The sequence below is a fragment of the Macaca nemestrina genome, chromosome 10 (genome assembly GCF_043159975.1).
Source record: "Macaca nemestrina isolate mMacNem1 chromosome 10, mMacNem.hap1, whole genome shotgun sequence".
NCBI classification, from domain to species: domain Eukaryota; kingdom Metazoa; phylum Chordata; class Mammalia; order Primates; family Cercopithecidae; genus Macaca; species Macaca nemestrina.
Window position 1 is genome coordinate 16,053,230 of NC_092134.1, and position 12,901 is coordinate 16,066,130.

Sequence of the window (12,901 nt, forward strand, 5' to 3'; positions counted from 1 at the left end):
GCATTAAATAACTGCAGGCTTCCCTTGTGTTCCAGATAATGTGTTTCTGAGGATGTACTGAATGGTTTAATTTTTGGATAGTGGGGACCCAATTTCCATTATTTTAAGTGGAAAAAATGATTTTTCGTCCCATTCCCTTTCCCCAAATAACCCAACCAATCTTCCCAGGTATCTCCGAAATATTCTTAAATGCCTATGTAATAATGCACCAAAGATTTCTGTACAATATAAAACATTTAAAACACCAATTGCCATGTCATTTGCCATGATAACTTACTACAGGGTAGGATTGTATGCAGTTAACATCATTTTTCCTTCTTGGGCTACAGTGGACATATACTGTAATGCAAATGAACAAGGAAATAATTTAATACCCCCCCGACATGTGACAGAAACTAGCACTGAGCCCCATAAGGGACTCAGCCCTCAGGGACACGGCAGGAGCTTCTGGGCTATACGGCCCTTTCTCTCTTTGTCTCTGCTCTTTGCCTTTGGCCACTTTGCTCTGTCCCTGTACCAGGACCGTATTTTCTTAAGCACTGCAACTTTATAATTATCCCTGATATCTGAAAGGATGAGACTCCAGCTAGTTCTTCAAAATTGCCTTGGCTCTTTCTAGCTTTTGCTCTCCATATAGATTTAGAATCAATTTTGTCAGGTTCTTTGGAACCCCTTTGTGTCTGTTGATTGGAGCCAGGGATTACTTTGAATTGGAGTTCTAGATTAATAGGAGGACATTGCCAGTGTCTCGCTATCAGTCTTATTATGAACATGGACCACTCTGTTTGTTAAGATTGTCATTACTGGCCTTAAAAAGATTTTATCTTTTTCTTCATCAAGCTAGCATCTTGTTAGATTTATTGTTAGGTACCTTCCTTTTTTTTTTTTTTTTTTGCAGTTGTAAATGGTAATTTTTAAGATTACATTTTTTAAGTATTAATGGTATGCAGAGATATGCTTGCTATCTAGATACAGTTTTGATTTTCAGTGCCTTGGCTGAATAAATCATTGGTGCTAATAATTTGTCCATTTCTGGCTGTTCTCTGTGGATAATCATAGTATCTGTGAATAGTGACAGTTTGGTTTCTTCTTTTTATAACTCCTATATATCTGTTTCTTTTTCTTGCATTACTCTGCTAGCTAGATCTTTTTGTACAAAGTTGAATAAAAACAAAGATAGCAGGGACTCTTGCCTTGGGTATGACTTTAAATGGAATGCTTTTAAAATTTCAAAGCCAGGCACGGTGACGCACGCCTGTAGTCCCAGCTGCTTGGAAGGGTGAGGTGGGAGGATTGATTGAGCCCAGTAGTTCAAGGCCAGCTTGGGCAACATAGCAAGACCCTGTATCAGAAAAAGAAAACAAAAATTCACCATCAGGCATGCTGTTGGGAGCAGTTAGGGATTATGAAAGCTACCATCTACATTCCTACTTTGCTAAGTTTTCTTACTATCTAGGCATTAGATTTTTTTTGTATTTTCAGAATTCTTTTTCTGTGTCTACACGTATAAGGTTTTTCTCTTTTAGTTTATATGTTTAGAAATAGATTTTTTTGTTGTTGTAATAGAAGTTCTCTTTTTTAACTTTTGAGGTCTGGTGTACATGTGCAAGTTTGTTACATAGGTAAACTTGTGTTATGGGGGTTTGTTGTGCAGATTATTTCATGCAGGTATTAAGCCTAGTTCCCATTAGTTATTTTCCCTGATCCTCTCCCACCGCCCACCCTCCGATAGGCCCCAGTATGTGTTGTTCCACTCTGGGTCCGTGTGTTCTCATCACTTAGTTCCCACTTATAAGTGAGAGCATGCAATATTTGGTTTTCTGTTCCTGTGTTAGTTTGCTAAGGATGATGGCTCTAGCTCCATCCACGTCCCTGCAAAGGACATGATCTTGTTCTTTTTTGTGGCTGCATAGTATTCCATAGTATATATGTATCATATTTTCTTTATCTACTCTATCACTGATGGGCATTTAGGTTGATTCCATGTCTTTGCTATTGTGAATAGTGCTTCAATGAGCATATGTGTGCACGTGACTTTATAATAGAATGACTTATACTCCTTTGGGTATATACGCAGTAATGGGATTGCTGGGTCAAATGGTTTAGCTGTCTTCAGACCTTTGAGGAATCATCACACTCTTCCACATGGTTGAACTGATTTACACTCCCACTAACAGTGTATAAGCATTCCTTTTTCTCCACAACCTTCCCAGCATCTGTTACAAAATAGATTTTTGCATATTTAACTCTCCTTCCATTGTTGCAGCACATCTAACTTAATCACTTATTTGTAAAATACATTGCTGCATTTGATTTACTCATGTTTTATCCAGGATTTTTGCATTTATGATAGCTCATAAATGCTCTTGGCCTAGAAATTTTTGTACATTTGTCCTTAGGAAGTTTTAGCCTCATAAAAACAGTTGAAGAGTTCCTTGTTTCTAGAACATTTATATAATTCTTTTTTTTTTTGTACTTTCCTCATAGGTTTATTTATTTTATTTTTGTTTTTTATTTTTTTGAGATGGAGTCTCACTCTGTCGCCCAGGCTGGAGTGTAGTGGTGCAATCTCAGCTCACTATAACCTCTGCCTCTTGGGTTCAAGTGATTCTCCTGCCTCAGCCTCCCAAGTAGCTGAGATTTCAGGCACACACCACCATGCCTGGCTAATTTTTGTATTTTTAGTAGAGACGGGGTTTTACCATGTTGGCCAGGATGGTCTTGATCTATTGACCTCGTGATCTGCCTGCCTCAGCCTCCCAAAGTGCTGGGATTACAGGCGTGAGCCACTGCACCCAGCCATATAATTCTTATATCTTTGCTAAGGGTAGGTTATAAATATAACTCAAGGAGGAAATTCGATTGGACTTTTTTAGCAGCCAAAGAGAGGAATATGCTGATTTGTAGTGGGCTTGAAATATAAGATGAAACAATAGCTCATAAGAAACACAAGTATCTCTGAAACAGAGCCACCTGAATCCCGTCCATGAGTCCTTGCAGAGAGTGGGCCTGGCAGTTCGGTGAGAGCTTGCATCATGTGACCACTGCTCAGCATTGTGCTCAGCAAGGGCCAACCCCAGCGTGCTAGTGCAGGTCACAGAAGGCAGGCCTACAAGAGGAGCTGTGTGATCGAGGCGAGGGGCACAGCTCTCTGTGCTCTAGCGCAGGGTTCCCAGCCCAAGGCTGTGATGGGCTCAGCAGGTCTCTGACCACCTCAGTGTATCAGCAGAACTGATGGCCGAATCCTTCTGGTGTGAGGTGCTGTAACTTTCTTTTTTTTGAGACAAAGTCTCGCTCTGTTGCTCAGGCTGGAGTGCAGTGGCGTGATCTCAGCTCACTGCAGGCTCCAGCTCCCAGGTTCACGCCATTCTCCTGCCCCTCAGCCTCCCAAGTAGCTGGGACTACAGGCGCATGCCACCACACCTGGCTAATTTTTTGTATTTTTAGTAGAAACGGGGTTTCACTGTGTTAGCCAGGATGTTAGTCACGATCTCCTGACTGTTTGATCCGCCCGCCTTGGCCTCCCAAAGTCCTGGGATTACAGGCGTGAGCCACCGCGCCCGGCTGAGGTGCTGTAACTTTCATCAGATCATCCAGGGCCCAGGATCCACAGATTGTTACCTGCTGCTAATCTATGGAATTAACAGACTGCCTCAGGCATTCCATGAATCATTATCTTAGCCGAACTTGTAGATACTCCTGGCAGTGAGTTGCTATTAGATGACATACATCGGTGCTGTTTCTTAAATGTCAGTGTGCTGTGGTCTTGACAGAGCAGAGCTTGTACAAAGGGGTCAGATTTTAAACTTGGACAAGACATTCATATTTTAAGTAGAAATGTTATGGTCTCAACCTTCAGCCCATGATTTGAGCTACTTATTGTGGAGACTTAAAATAATGAGTTGTTCAGCTCTCATCTGATATTTGGCTCTTTGGATAGGGCGACCCTGGACATCTTTGACTACATCTACATAGATGCTTTTGGGAAAGGCAAGCAGCTGACAGTGAAAGAATGCGAGTACTTGATCGGCCAGCACGTGACTGCGGCACTGTATGGTGTGGTCAATGTCAAGAAGGTGTTACAGAGAATGGTGGGAAACCTGTTAAGCCTGGGGAAGCGGTAAGGTTTTCTTGGTTTTCTAGTATTTCTGCAGAGCACATGTCTTTAGAAGCTTGAATTGTGTTTGAGATGTGCCAAGTGACTTTTCTTTGAGATCTTTGCAGTAGGCACTGACAAGTTCTCTTTGCGAGTACTGAAAGCATTCTTCAGTAACAAGAATATCTTAGACTGGGAAATATTATTTTTCAAGGGCAAGATCTTCTCGTATCCAAATGCTTTGCCATCTTTTAATTTATACCTTCCTATCATTAGATAAGAAAACAAAAATATGAAACTGTCTTGTTTCTAAGTCCAAGGAAATTTGTCCTATAGGGAAAGTAGAAAGTTGTAGGCTGTATATTATAGTAATAGTTTTCTGTCTAATGACATAATTCTTTTTTTAATAGACTATTTTTTAGAGCAGTTTTAGGCCAACTGCAAAATTGAGCAGAAAGTACAGAGAGTTCCCATATCCTCCCTGTCCTACACATGCACAGCCTCCGTCACCGTCAGCATCCACACCAGAGCGGTGCATTTGTTGCAGCCAGTGAACCTGCACTGACACATCATTATCACCAAGAGTCCAGTTTCCATGAACGTTCACTCTTGGTGTCATATATTCTGTGTGTTTGCACAAACACATAATGACATGTGTCCCCCTTTATAGTATCACACAGAGTAGTTTCACTGGCCAAAAATATCCTCTGTGCTCTGCCTACTCATCATTCTTTTTTTTTTTTTTTTTTTGAGACGGAGTCTTGCTCTGTAGCCCGGGCTGGAGTGCAGTGGCCGGATCTCAGCTCACTGCAAGCTCCGCCTCCCGGGTTTACGCCATTCTCCTGCCTCAGCCTCCGGAGTAGCTGGGACTACAGGCGCCCGCCACCTCGCCCGGCTAGTTTTTTGTATTTTTAGTAGAGACGGGGTTTCACGGTGTTAGCCAGGATGGTCTCGATCTCCTGACCTCGTGATCCGCCCGTCTCGGCCTCCCAAAGTGCTGGGATTACAGGCTTGAGCCACCGCGCCCGGCCTTTTTTTTTTTTTTTTTGAGACAGAGTTTCGCTCTTGTTGCCTAGGCTGGAGTGCAATGGCGTGATCTCAGCTCACCGCAACCTCTGCCTCCTGGGTTCAAGCGATTCTCCTGCCTCAGCTTCCTGAGTAGCTGGGATTACAGGCATGTGCCACCACGCTCGGCTAATTTTTGTAGTTTTAGTGGAGACAGGGTTTCTCCATTTTGGTCAGGCTGGTCTCGAACTCACAACCTCAGGTGATCCGCCTGCCTTGGCCTCCCAAAGTGCTGGGATTACAGGCGTGAGCCACTGTGCCTGGCCTTCAGAATTCATTTTTAATTAGGTACAGTGTTATTGCTCTGATTGCTTAGTAAAAATGCTTCTGATTTTCATTTAGTACCCATCACCAAAGTAGGGTACAAGATTTATATTTATTGTATTTTTTTTTTTTTCTTAAGAGTATTGTTGAACAGAGGAGAAATACCAGAATCAGAAAACGTTTGGGATTTGTGTCAATTCTATTTAAAACCTGGGCCTGGAGAAAGAGAGTCTTTGCTGAAAAAAAACAAGCAGGATAAGACAAAGATTGTTTTTCCTCTGCTAGGGAAGGCATCGACCAGTCGTACCAGCTCCTGAGAGACTCGCTGGATCTCTATCTGGCAATGTACCCGGACCAGGTGCAGCTTCTCCTCCTCCAAGCCAGGCTTTACTTCCACCTGGGCATCTGGCCAGAGAAGGTAATTATTTTACCTTGATGCTTTGCACTTGCCTTAGAAAGGGAAGTCCTAGATTGAAGGGTGCCCGTGACAAGCTTCTCTTTGTGTTAACATGGGGAATAAACACACATTTATTCAGTCTCTCAATCATAACCCATCAGTAGATTTTTTTTTTACCTCTCTTATTCTAAGGAAAATTGGTTCTATTGCCAGGAATTGCCTGTTCTCTTTGTGGTCAGCTTCTTAAACCCTAGAACCACAAAGCCTCTGTCCCCACTACTCACCCATGGGGGCCCTAAGATCGTTTTCCCCGAGTCACCGTCACTCAGCAACGGAAAGCAAAGCTGTAAATGGTCAGCCTCCAGCTGTACTGTTAACTACATTGGCCATGAATAAGTACTCCTGTTTGACACAGGAAGATTGGATCTTAGATATGTTCAACTTGAGCCACTAGAGTAGAGAAGGACTATTTGGAAACCATTGAATTTTGACACTGTTTCACTTGAATTTTCTCCGTTTTTTACTGGCCCCCTTTGGGCAGCAGCATGCGCTTTCAGAAGGCTGTGGTGTTGACCTTGCGAGCTGTGTGGATGCAGCACGTAGAGAGGCCCGCTGTGTATAACGGTGCAGGAGCCAGCCGCACATTCCCACCGTGCCCTGACTCTTCTCTAGAAATATGTGAACAGTCCTTTTTGTTTGTTTAGAGCAGAATTTAATTCTGAGGTCTCACAGGCCATTAGCATAAACTCATCTCCTTGTGTCATTAGAGAGGGATAAATTCTTTCTTGAAAAAGTGAATATTCTAAGTGACTCTACATTGCTTAAACTTAAAGTCTCACTGATTCACAACTTCGAAGATCTAAAATAGTTCCAAGAAACGATGCTTCAGTAGGAAAACCCCAAGGCTTCTGTTTTAAGAAAAGATGTCAGCCGGGCATGGTGGCTCATGCCTGTAATCCCAGCACTTTGGGAGGTTGAAGCAGGTGGATCACTTGAGGTCAGGAGTTAGAGACCAGCCTGGCCAACGTAGTGAAATCCCATCTCTACTAAAAGTACAAAAATTAGCTGGGTGTGGTGGTGGGCACCTGTAGTTCCAGCTACTCAGGAGGCAAGAGAATTGCTTGAACCCAGGAGGTGGAGGTTGCAGTGATCCGATACCATGCCACTGCACTCCAGCCAGGGCAACAGAGCAAGACTCTGTCTCAAAAAAAAAAAAAAGAAAAGAAAAGATGTCATCTGTAGCCCACATGGCAAATGTCCTCCCAGAATATCTGTGTAATGTGGTAGAGGAATTATTGGAAAAGAAAACTCTCCACCAAAGCTACCAACTACTTGTCCAAGATGTAATCATTTATTTTCATTTTATTTATGTGTTTTATTTTTTATTTTTTTTTAAATAGAGACTGAGTTTCACCGTGTTGCCCAGGCTGGGCTAAAGCCAATCTTGGCCTCCCAAAGTGCTGAGATTACAGGTGTGTGCCACCACACCCTGCCTATTTATTTATTTATTTGGGGTTTTTTTGTTTGTTTGTTTGAGATGGAGTCTTGCTCTGTCACCCAGGCTGGAGTGGAGTGGCATGATCTCAGCTCACTGCAGCCTCTCCCTTCCAGGTTCAAGCAATTTCCCTGCTTCAGCCTACCAAGTAGCTGGGACTATAGGTACACCACCACGCCTGACTAATTTTTGTATTTTTTTTCTTAGTAGAGACAGGGTTTCACCATGTTGGCCAGGCTGTTCTCGAACTCCTGACCTCAAGCGATCTGTGTTCCTCGGCCTCCCAAAGTATTGGGATTGCAGGCGTGAGATACCACACCCAGCCCCTGCCTATTTATTTTTGATACCAGGATATATGTATACTTTTTGCTTTAGACTTGTTAAGGAGTTTTTACGAGATGCCAAGCAAAGCAAGTTTCTTTTTTTCTTTTACTTTTTTCTTTTTTTTTTTTTTTTGAGACAGAGTCTCACTCTCTTGCCCAGGCTGGAATGCAGTGGCGCAATCTTGGCTCACTGCAACCTCTGCGTCCCGGGTTCAAGTGATCTTCCTGCCTCAGCCTCCCAAGTGGCTGGGATTACTGGCATGTGCCACCACACCTGGCTAATTTTTGTATTTTTAGTAGAAACGGGGTTTCACCCTGTTGGCCAGTCTGGTCTTGAACTCCTGACCTCAAGTGATCCGCCTGCCTCAGCCTCCCAAAGTGGTGGGATTACCTGCGTGAGCCACCGTGCCCAGCCTGCAAGTTTATTTAAATGTAAATTTTGTAGTTAAATTTTGAGTCATTGGAGAAGTGATGCTATTAACATCCCGTTTTAGGGGGAAATCTGCAGAAGCTGAGTTGTCCTTACCTTCCAGACTGGACTCATTTCAGTACTTGGACTTTACAGACTTATTGGGGACTAACCTTGGTGTCCTCCCTAGTTCCAAAATTGCCACACGCAGAGCATTTTCCCTCATGACATTTGCTGCTGGGGTGCATCTCCTGGGTGACCCCTCATTCAGAGATTAGGGGAGAAAAGTGACTCATTCCCAGTGCACTCGTGACTGCCTACCCTTAATAAATGCATAATCCAGCTAGAGCCCCTGAGACAGCCAAGGAAAACTGTGGGACTCGCAGTGCAGAAGAATCCAGGGGGTGCTGAAGAAATCAGACAAGGTTCCTCTCCAGAGGAGGGGTTTGAGGTGTGACCTTGAAAAATGAAAAACAACTTCAGAGGGTAGAAAAGTAGGTGACTGCAGTCAGTGGGAACAACCTGCACGTGGCCAGGGGTGGGAGGGTGGGGCGCCTGCACATGTCAGCCTAGCACGGATTTATATGCTGATGAGTGTGCAGTTTGAGGTGTATTTTTACGTGTGTGTGTATAATTGTTATGGCGTGTGAGACCAGTTTGTGAAAGGCTTTGACTTTATCAGGTGAAAGGGAGACATTCCTGAGCTGGGAAGGCCTGAAGATTACCTTGTTGTTAATTGAATTAAATCAGGAAGAGCTAAGAAACACAAGCCCTCTTGGTCACTGTCGCAGTAATCCAAGGTGATGATGGCTGTGATGGACATAGAGAGGGGCAGGATGGTGAGATTTTAAGTCAGGAGGACTGACTGAATGCCTCCTTCCATCTTCTCAGCAGCCCTATAGGGTAGATATTATTTTTATTTTTGCCATGTTGCAAGTAATGAAACAGAGGCAGTGAGAAGTTAAATAACTTAGCCAGGTCTTCTGCACATGCCATGACAGCACCAGGAGTTCAGTGCGGGCAAGGTGATGCCCGAGCCCACCCCACGCGGCATCCCGTGGTACAGTGGACCGAGGCCAGAGCACTTCTGAAGAAGCCAGCACACAGGCACCTTCTCCTTCCTGCTGCCAGACCTGCGTCCGCATCATGATCCATAGTTCTCCTTTCCCTCCTTCTCTGCCTTTCAGTGGAAAAGGTATCCTTCCAATTTTCCAAGGCAAACACCTGTCTCTTCTATTAGAAGAAAAACAAAAAGTACTCCCTTTCCGCCCTGCAGGCATTTCCCTGGGTGGCCACCTTTCCTCCTCCCCCACAGCTGAAGCTCCTGGTCTGCCTCCCACTCACTCCCCAAAACATCAGGACCCGTTCCCATGCCTCCTCCACAGGCACTGTTCTTGCCCAGGAAGCCAGTGACCCTCTTTGGCTCAAACCATTCTCCTCATTGATAAATGCAGTAGATACTTTTTCTTTCTGTGTCTTGCCCTGTCACTGCGGGCTACTCCCTTCTGGGAACACTCGGTTCCTTTCGCTCTGTGATCTCTGGTTCTCAGGCTCTTGCCAGTTCCTCCCTTCAAGGCTAAAGGATGGTTTCCAGACGTCTTGTACCCTGCACCTGTGCCCTAGGACAGTTCCCCTCTTCTTGTGTCAGTTTCTGCCTGTCTCCTGAGGCTGCTGGAGCACTGGACCCTGGGCTCCAGACCAGCATATCCACAGGCCTGCTCCACCCCTGCACGTGACTCTGTCTCCCAGATGGGTGAAAGTCGGTCCGCTGAGGCCAGTACTTCTGCAACTTGAAGCAGCGCCCTGGCCTCCTGCTTGTCCTCCCTCTCTCCACTCTGAGCCCCTGTGAACCCACTCTGTATACAGGCCCGAGGAATCTTAACAAAATATCAGTTAGGGCTGGGCGCGGTGGCTCACGCCTGTAATCCCAGCACTTCGGGAGGCTGAGGCAGGCGGATCACAAGGTCAGGAGATTGAGATCATCCTGGCTAACATGGTGAAACCCCGTCTCTACTAAAAATACAAAAAATTAGCCTGGTGCAGTGCCGGGCGCCTGTAGTCCCAGCTACTCTGGAGGCTGAGGCAGGAGAAGGGCGTGAACCCGGGAGGCGGAGCTTGCAGTGAGCAGAGATCGTGTCACTGCACTCCAGCCTGGGCGACAGAGCGAGACTCCGTCTCAAAAAAACAAACAAACAAACAAAAAAAACCCAAAAAAACAAAATACCAATTAGGTCCCTTCACTGCTTAAACCCCTCAGGGTGGCTCCCCCATTGCCTTGAAGACCAGACTCGCTCTCCTCCGTGTGGCTTTTCGGTTCTCGGCGGTCTGGCCCTGCTTGCCTGATGCTCCCTGCCTCCTGTGGAGCTCCTTGGTCCTCTGCAGCACCCACTTTGTGTTCCTGCGCTATCTTGCTTCAGTCTTTTGCATGTGCTGCGTCTCTGCCCAGGGCCTCTGCTCATCCTCAACTCCATTGGCTGGCTCACTTCTGCCCAGCTGTCAGTTTAGACTTCTGCCTCCTCCAAAACCCCTTCCTTGGTTCCTGTGCGTGGCCAGGTCACGTTTTTCCGTCATTCCTGTGCTTGCCCTTCCTAGAGCTTCATCCAGTCTCTGGTAACTGCTGCTCCGTCATCCGTCTCCATTAGAGCATGTTCTTTAAGGACAAGGACCAGGTCTCCTTCCTAACTGTCGCCTTCCCCATGCTCTCAACACAATTCATGGCCCATGATAGGAACTCAAAAATGTTTTTAAATGAATAATTAAGAAATGACTGCCAGGTGTGGTGGCTCATGACTGTCATCCCAGCACTTGGGGTGGCAGAGGCAGGTGGATCACTTGAGGCCAAGAGTTTGAGACCAACCTGAGCAACATGACAAAACCCAGTCTCTACCAAAATAAAATATAAAAAGTAGCTGTGTGTGGTGGCACATGCCTGTAGTCCCAGCTACTCGGGAGGCTGAGGTGGGAGGATCGCCTGAGCCTGGGAGGTCAAGGCCAAGGCTGTACTCCAGCCTGGGTGACAGAGTGAGACCCTGTCTCAAAAAAAAAAGTGGCAGAACTTCATTAGATATGAATAAAGAAGATTAAAAGGGGATGTCCAGATTTTTCAACATGGGGGCAATTTATGCCACTCTGAAAGTAGGTATTTGGAGAACAGGCCTGTTTTGGTAGTAGGAGAGTATTTTCTGTGGGGTATGTTGCATTGGTCCTGATCTGAAGCCATCAAGTGCAGATGCCCAGTAGCCTTTAGCAGGAGCTCCCAGCATTAGCATCTGGTAACTGAAGCCCCAGAAGTAGCGGATCCCACAGACAATGGATATCAAGAAAGCAGAGCCAAGAACTTCAGAGAGAACCTTAGAGGGAACCTGGAATTCAGGGACAGAGCAGGGGCCAGCAAACTATGGCTTGGGGGCCACATTAACAAAACTGTTTTTGTGAATAAGTTGTGTTTGTTTACTTATTATCTGTAGCTTTTTTCAAGCTACAGTGGCAGAGTCGAGTAGTTAAATCAGGGATTGTGTGGCCCCCAAAGCCTACTGTCGCTTCTCCAGCCTTTTACAGAAAAAGTTTGCCAACCCCTAGGCTAGAGGGAGAAGAGCAATATAGGGAAATGCATCATGGGTAATAGACCCCAATCCAGGATCTCCGCCCCAGAAGTGGTGATCTTGTGGCATTCTAGGCCTAGAGTATTTGGTGGGGACGGCATGGTGCCTGGGTCAACACTGTCTGCAAATACACCAGGCCCCGAGGTGCAGTTCTTCGTTTCTGCCCTCTCCCTTCGCCCTCAGCCACACACCCAGTGAAAGGGGGGGTAATTATCCTTGACCTTATCTAGACTTCCTCTGTTCTCTGATGATACCAAGTTCTGACCATTTTACTTATCTGGTGGGGAGGTGGCTGCTAGGAGAGAAGGGGAGCTGTGTGTGTGGAACACAGCGGAGGGGCAGAGAAAGCGGCTTGCTGCAACTCTGGCAGGCCGTTATGCAGGCACTGTCAGTAGGCGCTTCCTGTTGAAGTAGAGGGTAAATGCTGCGAGTGTCCCAGAATTAAAAGTGCCCGACTGGAAGTGGAGGCACAGGGGGATTCGCTGGCTGTTGATTCTTGTCAAAACTGGGTTTAGGGTACTTGGGATTATATTGTTTTGTCCATTTTTATGTGTTTGGAACTTTTTGTAGTAGTTAATTAAAAATGCTCCTACTCTTGCTAGGGTATGACACTGGTTGAGACCAAGAGTTGATCTTCACACCCAGGGCCACAGCTTCACTCCACCTCTCCACCACCCTGTGACCCCGGGCCAGTCACTTCACTAAGTCTGAGTCCTCTTCTGGAAGTGGCAGTGATTAAAAGCTTTTTTTTTTTTTTCCACCTAATCCTGCCAATTTAAGGTCAAGAAATTACTGACCGTCAAATGGGAAGGATTAAGTGAAACAAAAAACGTGATGGCCTTAGCACAGTGACCAGCAGAGAATAGTGTTCAGTAAATGTTGAGGTCCAGCACGTCTCAGTCTGAAAGGCAAGATAACATGGTGCATAAAACTGGAGTTTTCACAATACGTTGACAGGCTCCCAGTGCATCAGCAAATAGGACAGTGATTATTCATGATTTGAGAAGCTGAGAAAGGAATTCAGAGGTAAAAACACCAGCTAGTCTGACAGGTCTGGGCCTAGAGTTCAGGTTGCTTTATGCACTAAGTAGGCTGTAATCCAGGACTCAGTAAATTGGAAGGAGAACCTTGTCAGAAACACTATGCTAAGGGCTGTAAACATAATGGGTATGAAATAATTATATGTCTGTCTTTTTAAGCGTGGAGTTTTTTCCACAGAGGTACTGTTTGCAGTACAGGCGGTAATAGTG

The 12,901-nt window shown here is 45.5% G+C and overlaps 1 protein-coding gene across 2 annotated transcripts in view; it reads left to right on the forward strand.

The window, feature by feature from the left end:
- LOC105495150 (F-box protein 21) overlaps nucleotides 1-12,901 on the forward strand; it is a 51,661-nt gene that overhangs the window by 20,562 nt on the left and 18,198 nt on the right. For both annotated transcript variants that reach the window (XM_011764404.3, XM_011764412.3), the window contains exons 8-9: nucleotides 3,941-4,120; nucleotides 5,711-5,843. In XM_011764404.3, the coding sequence (XP_011762706.1) occupies nucleotides 3,941-4,120; nucleotides 5,711-5,843 (313 nt within the window). The remainder of the gene's footprint in view (nucleotides 1-3,940; nucleotides 4,121-5,710; nucleotides 5,844-12,901) is intronic.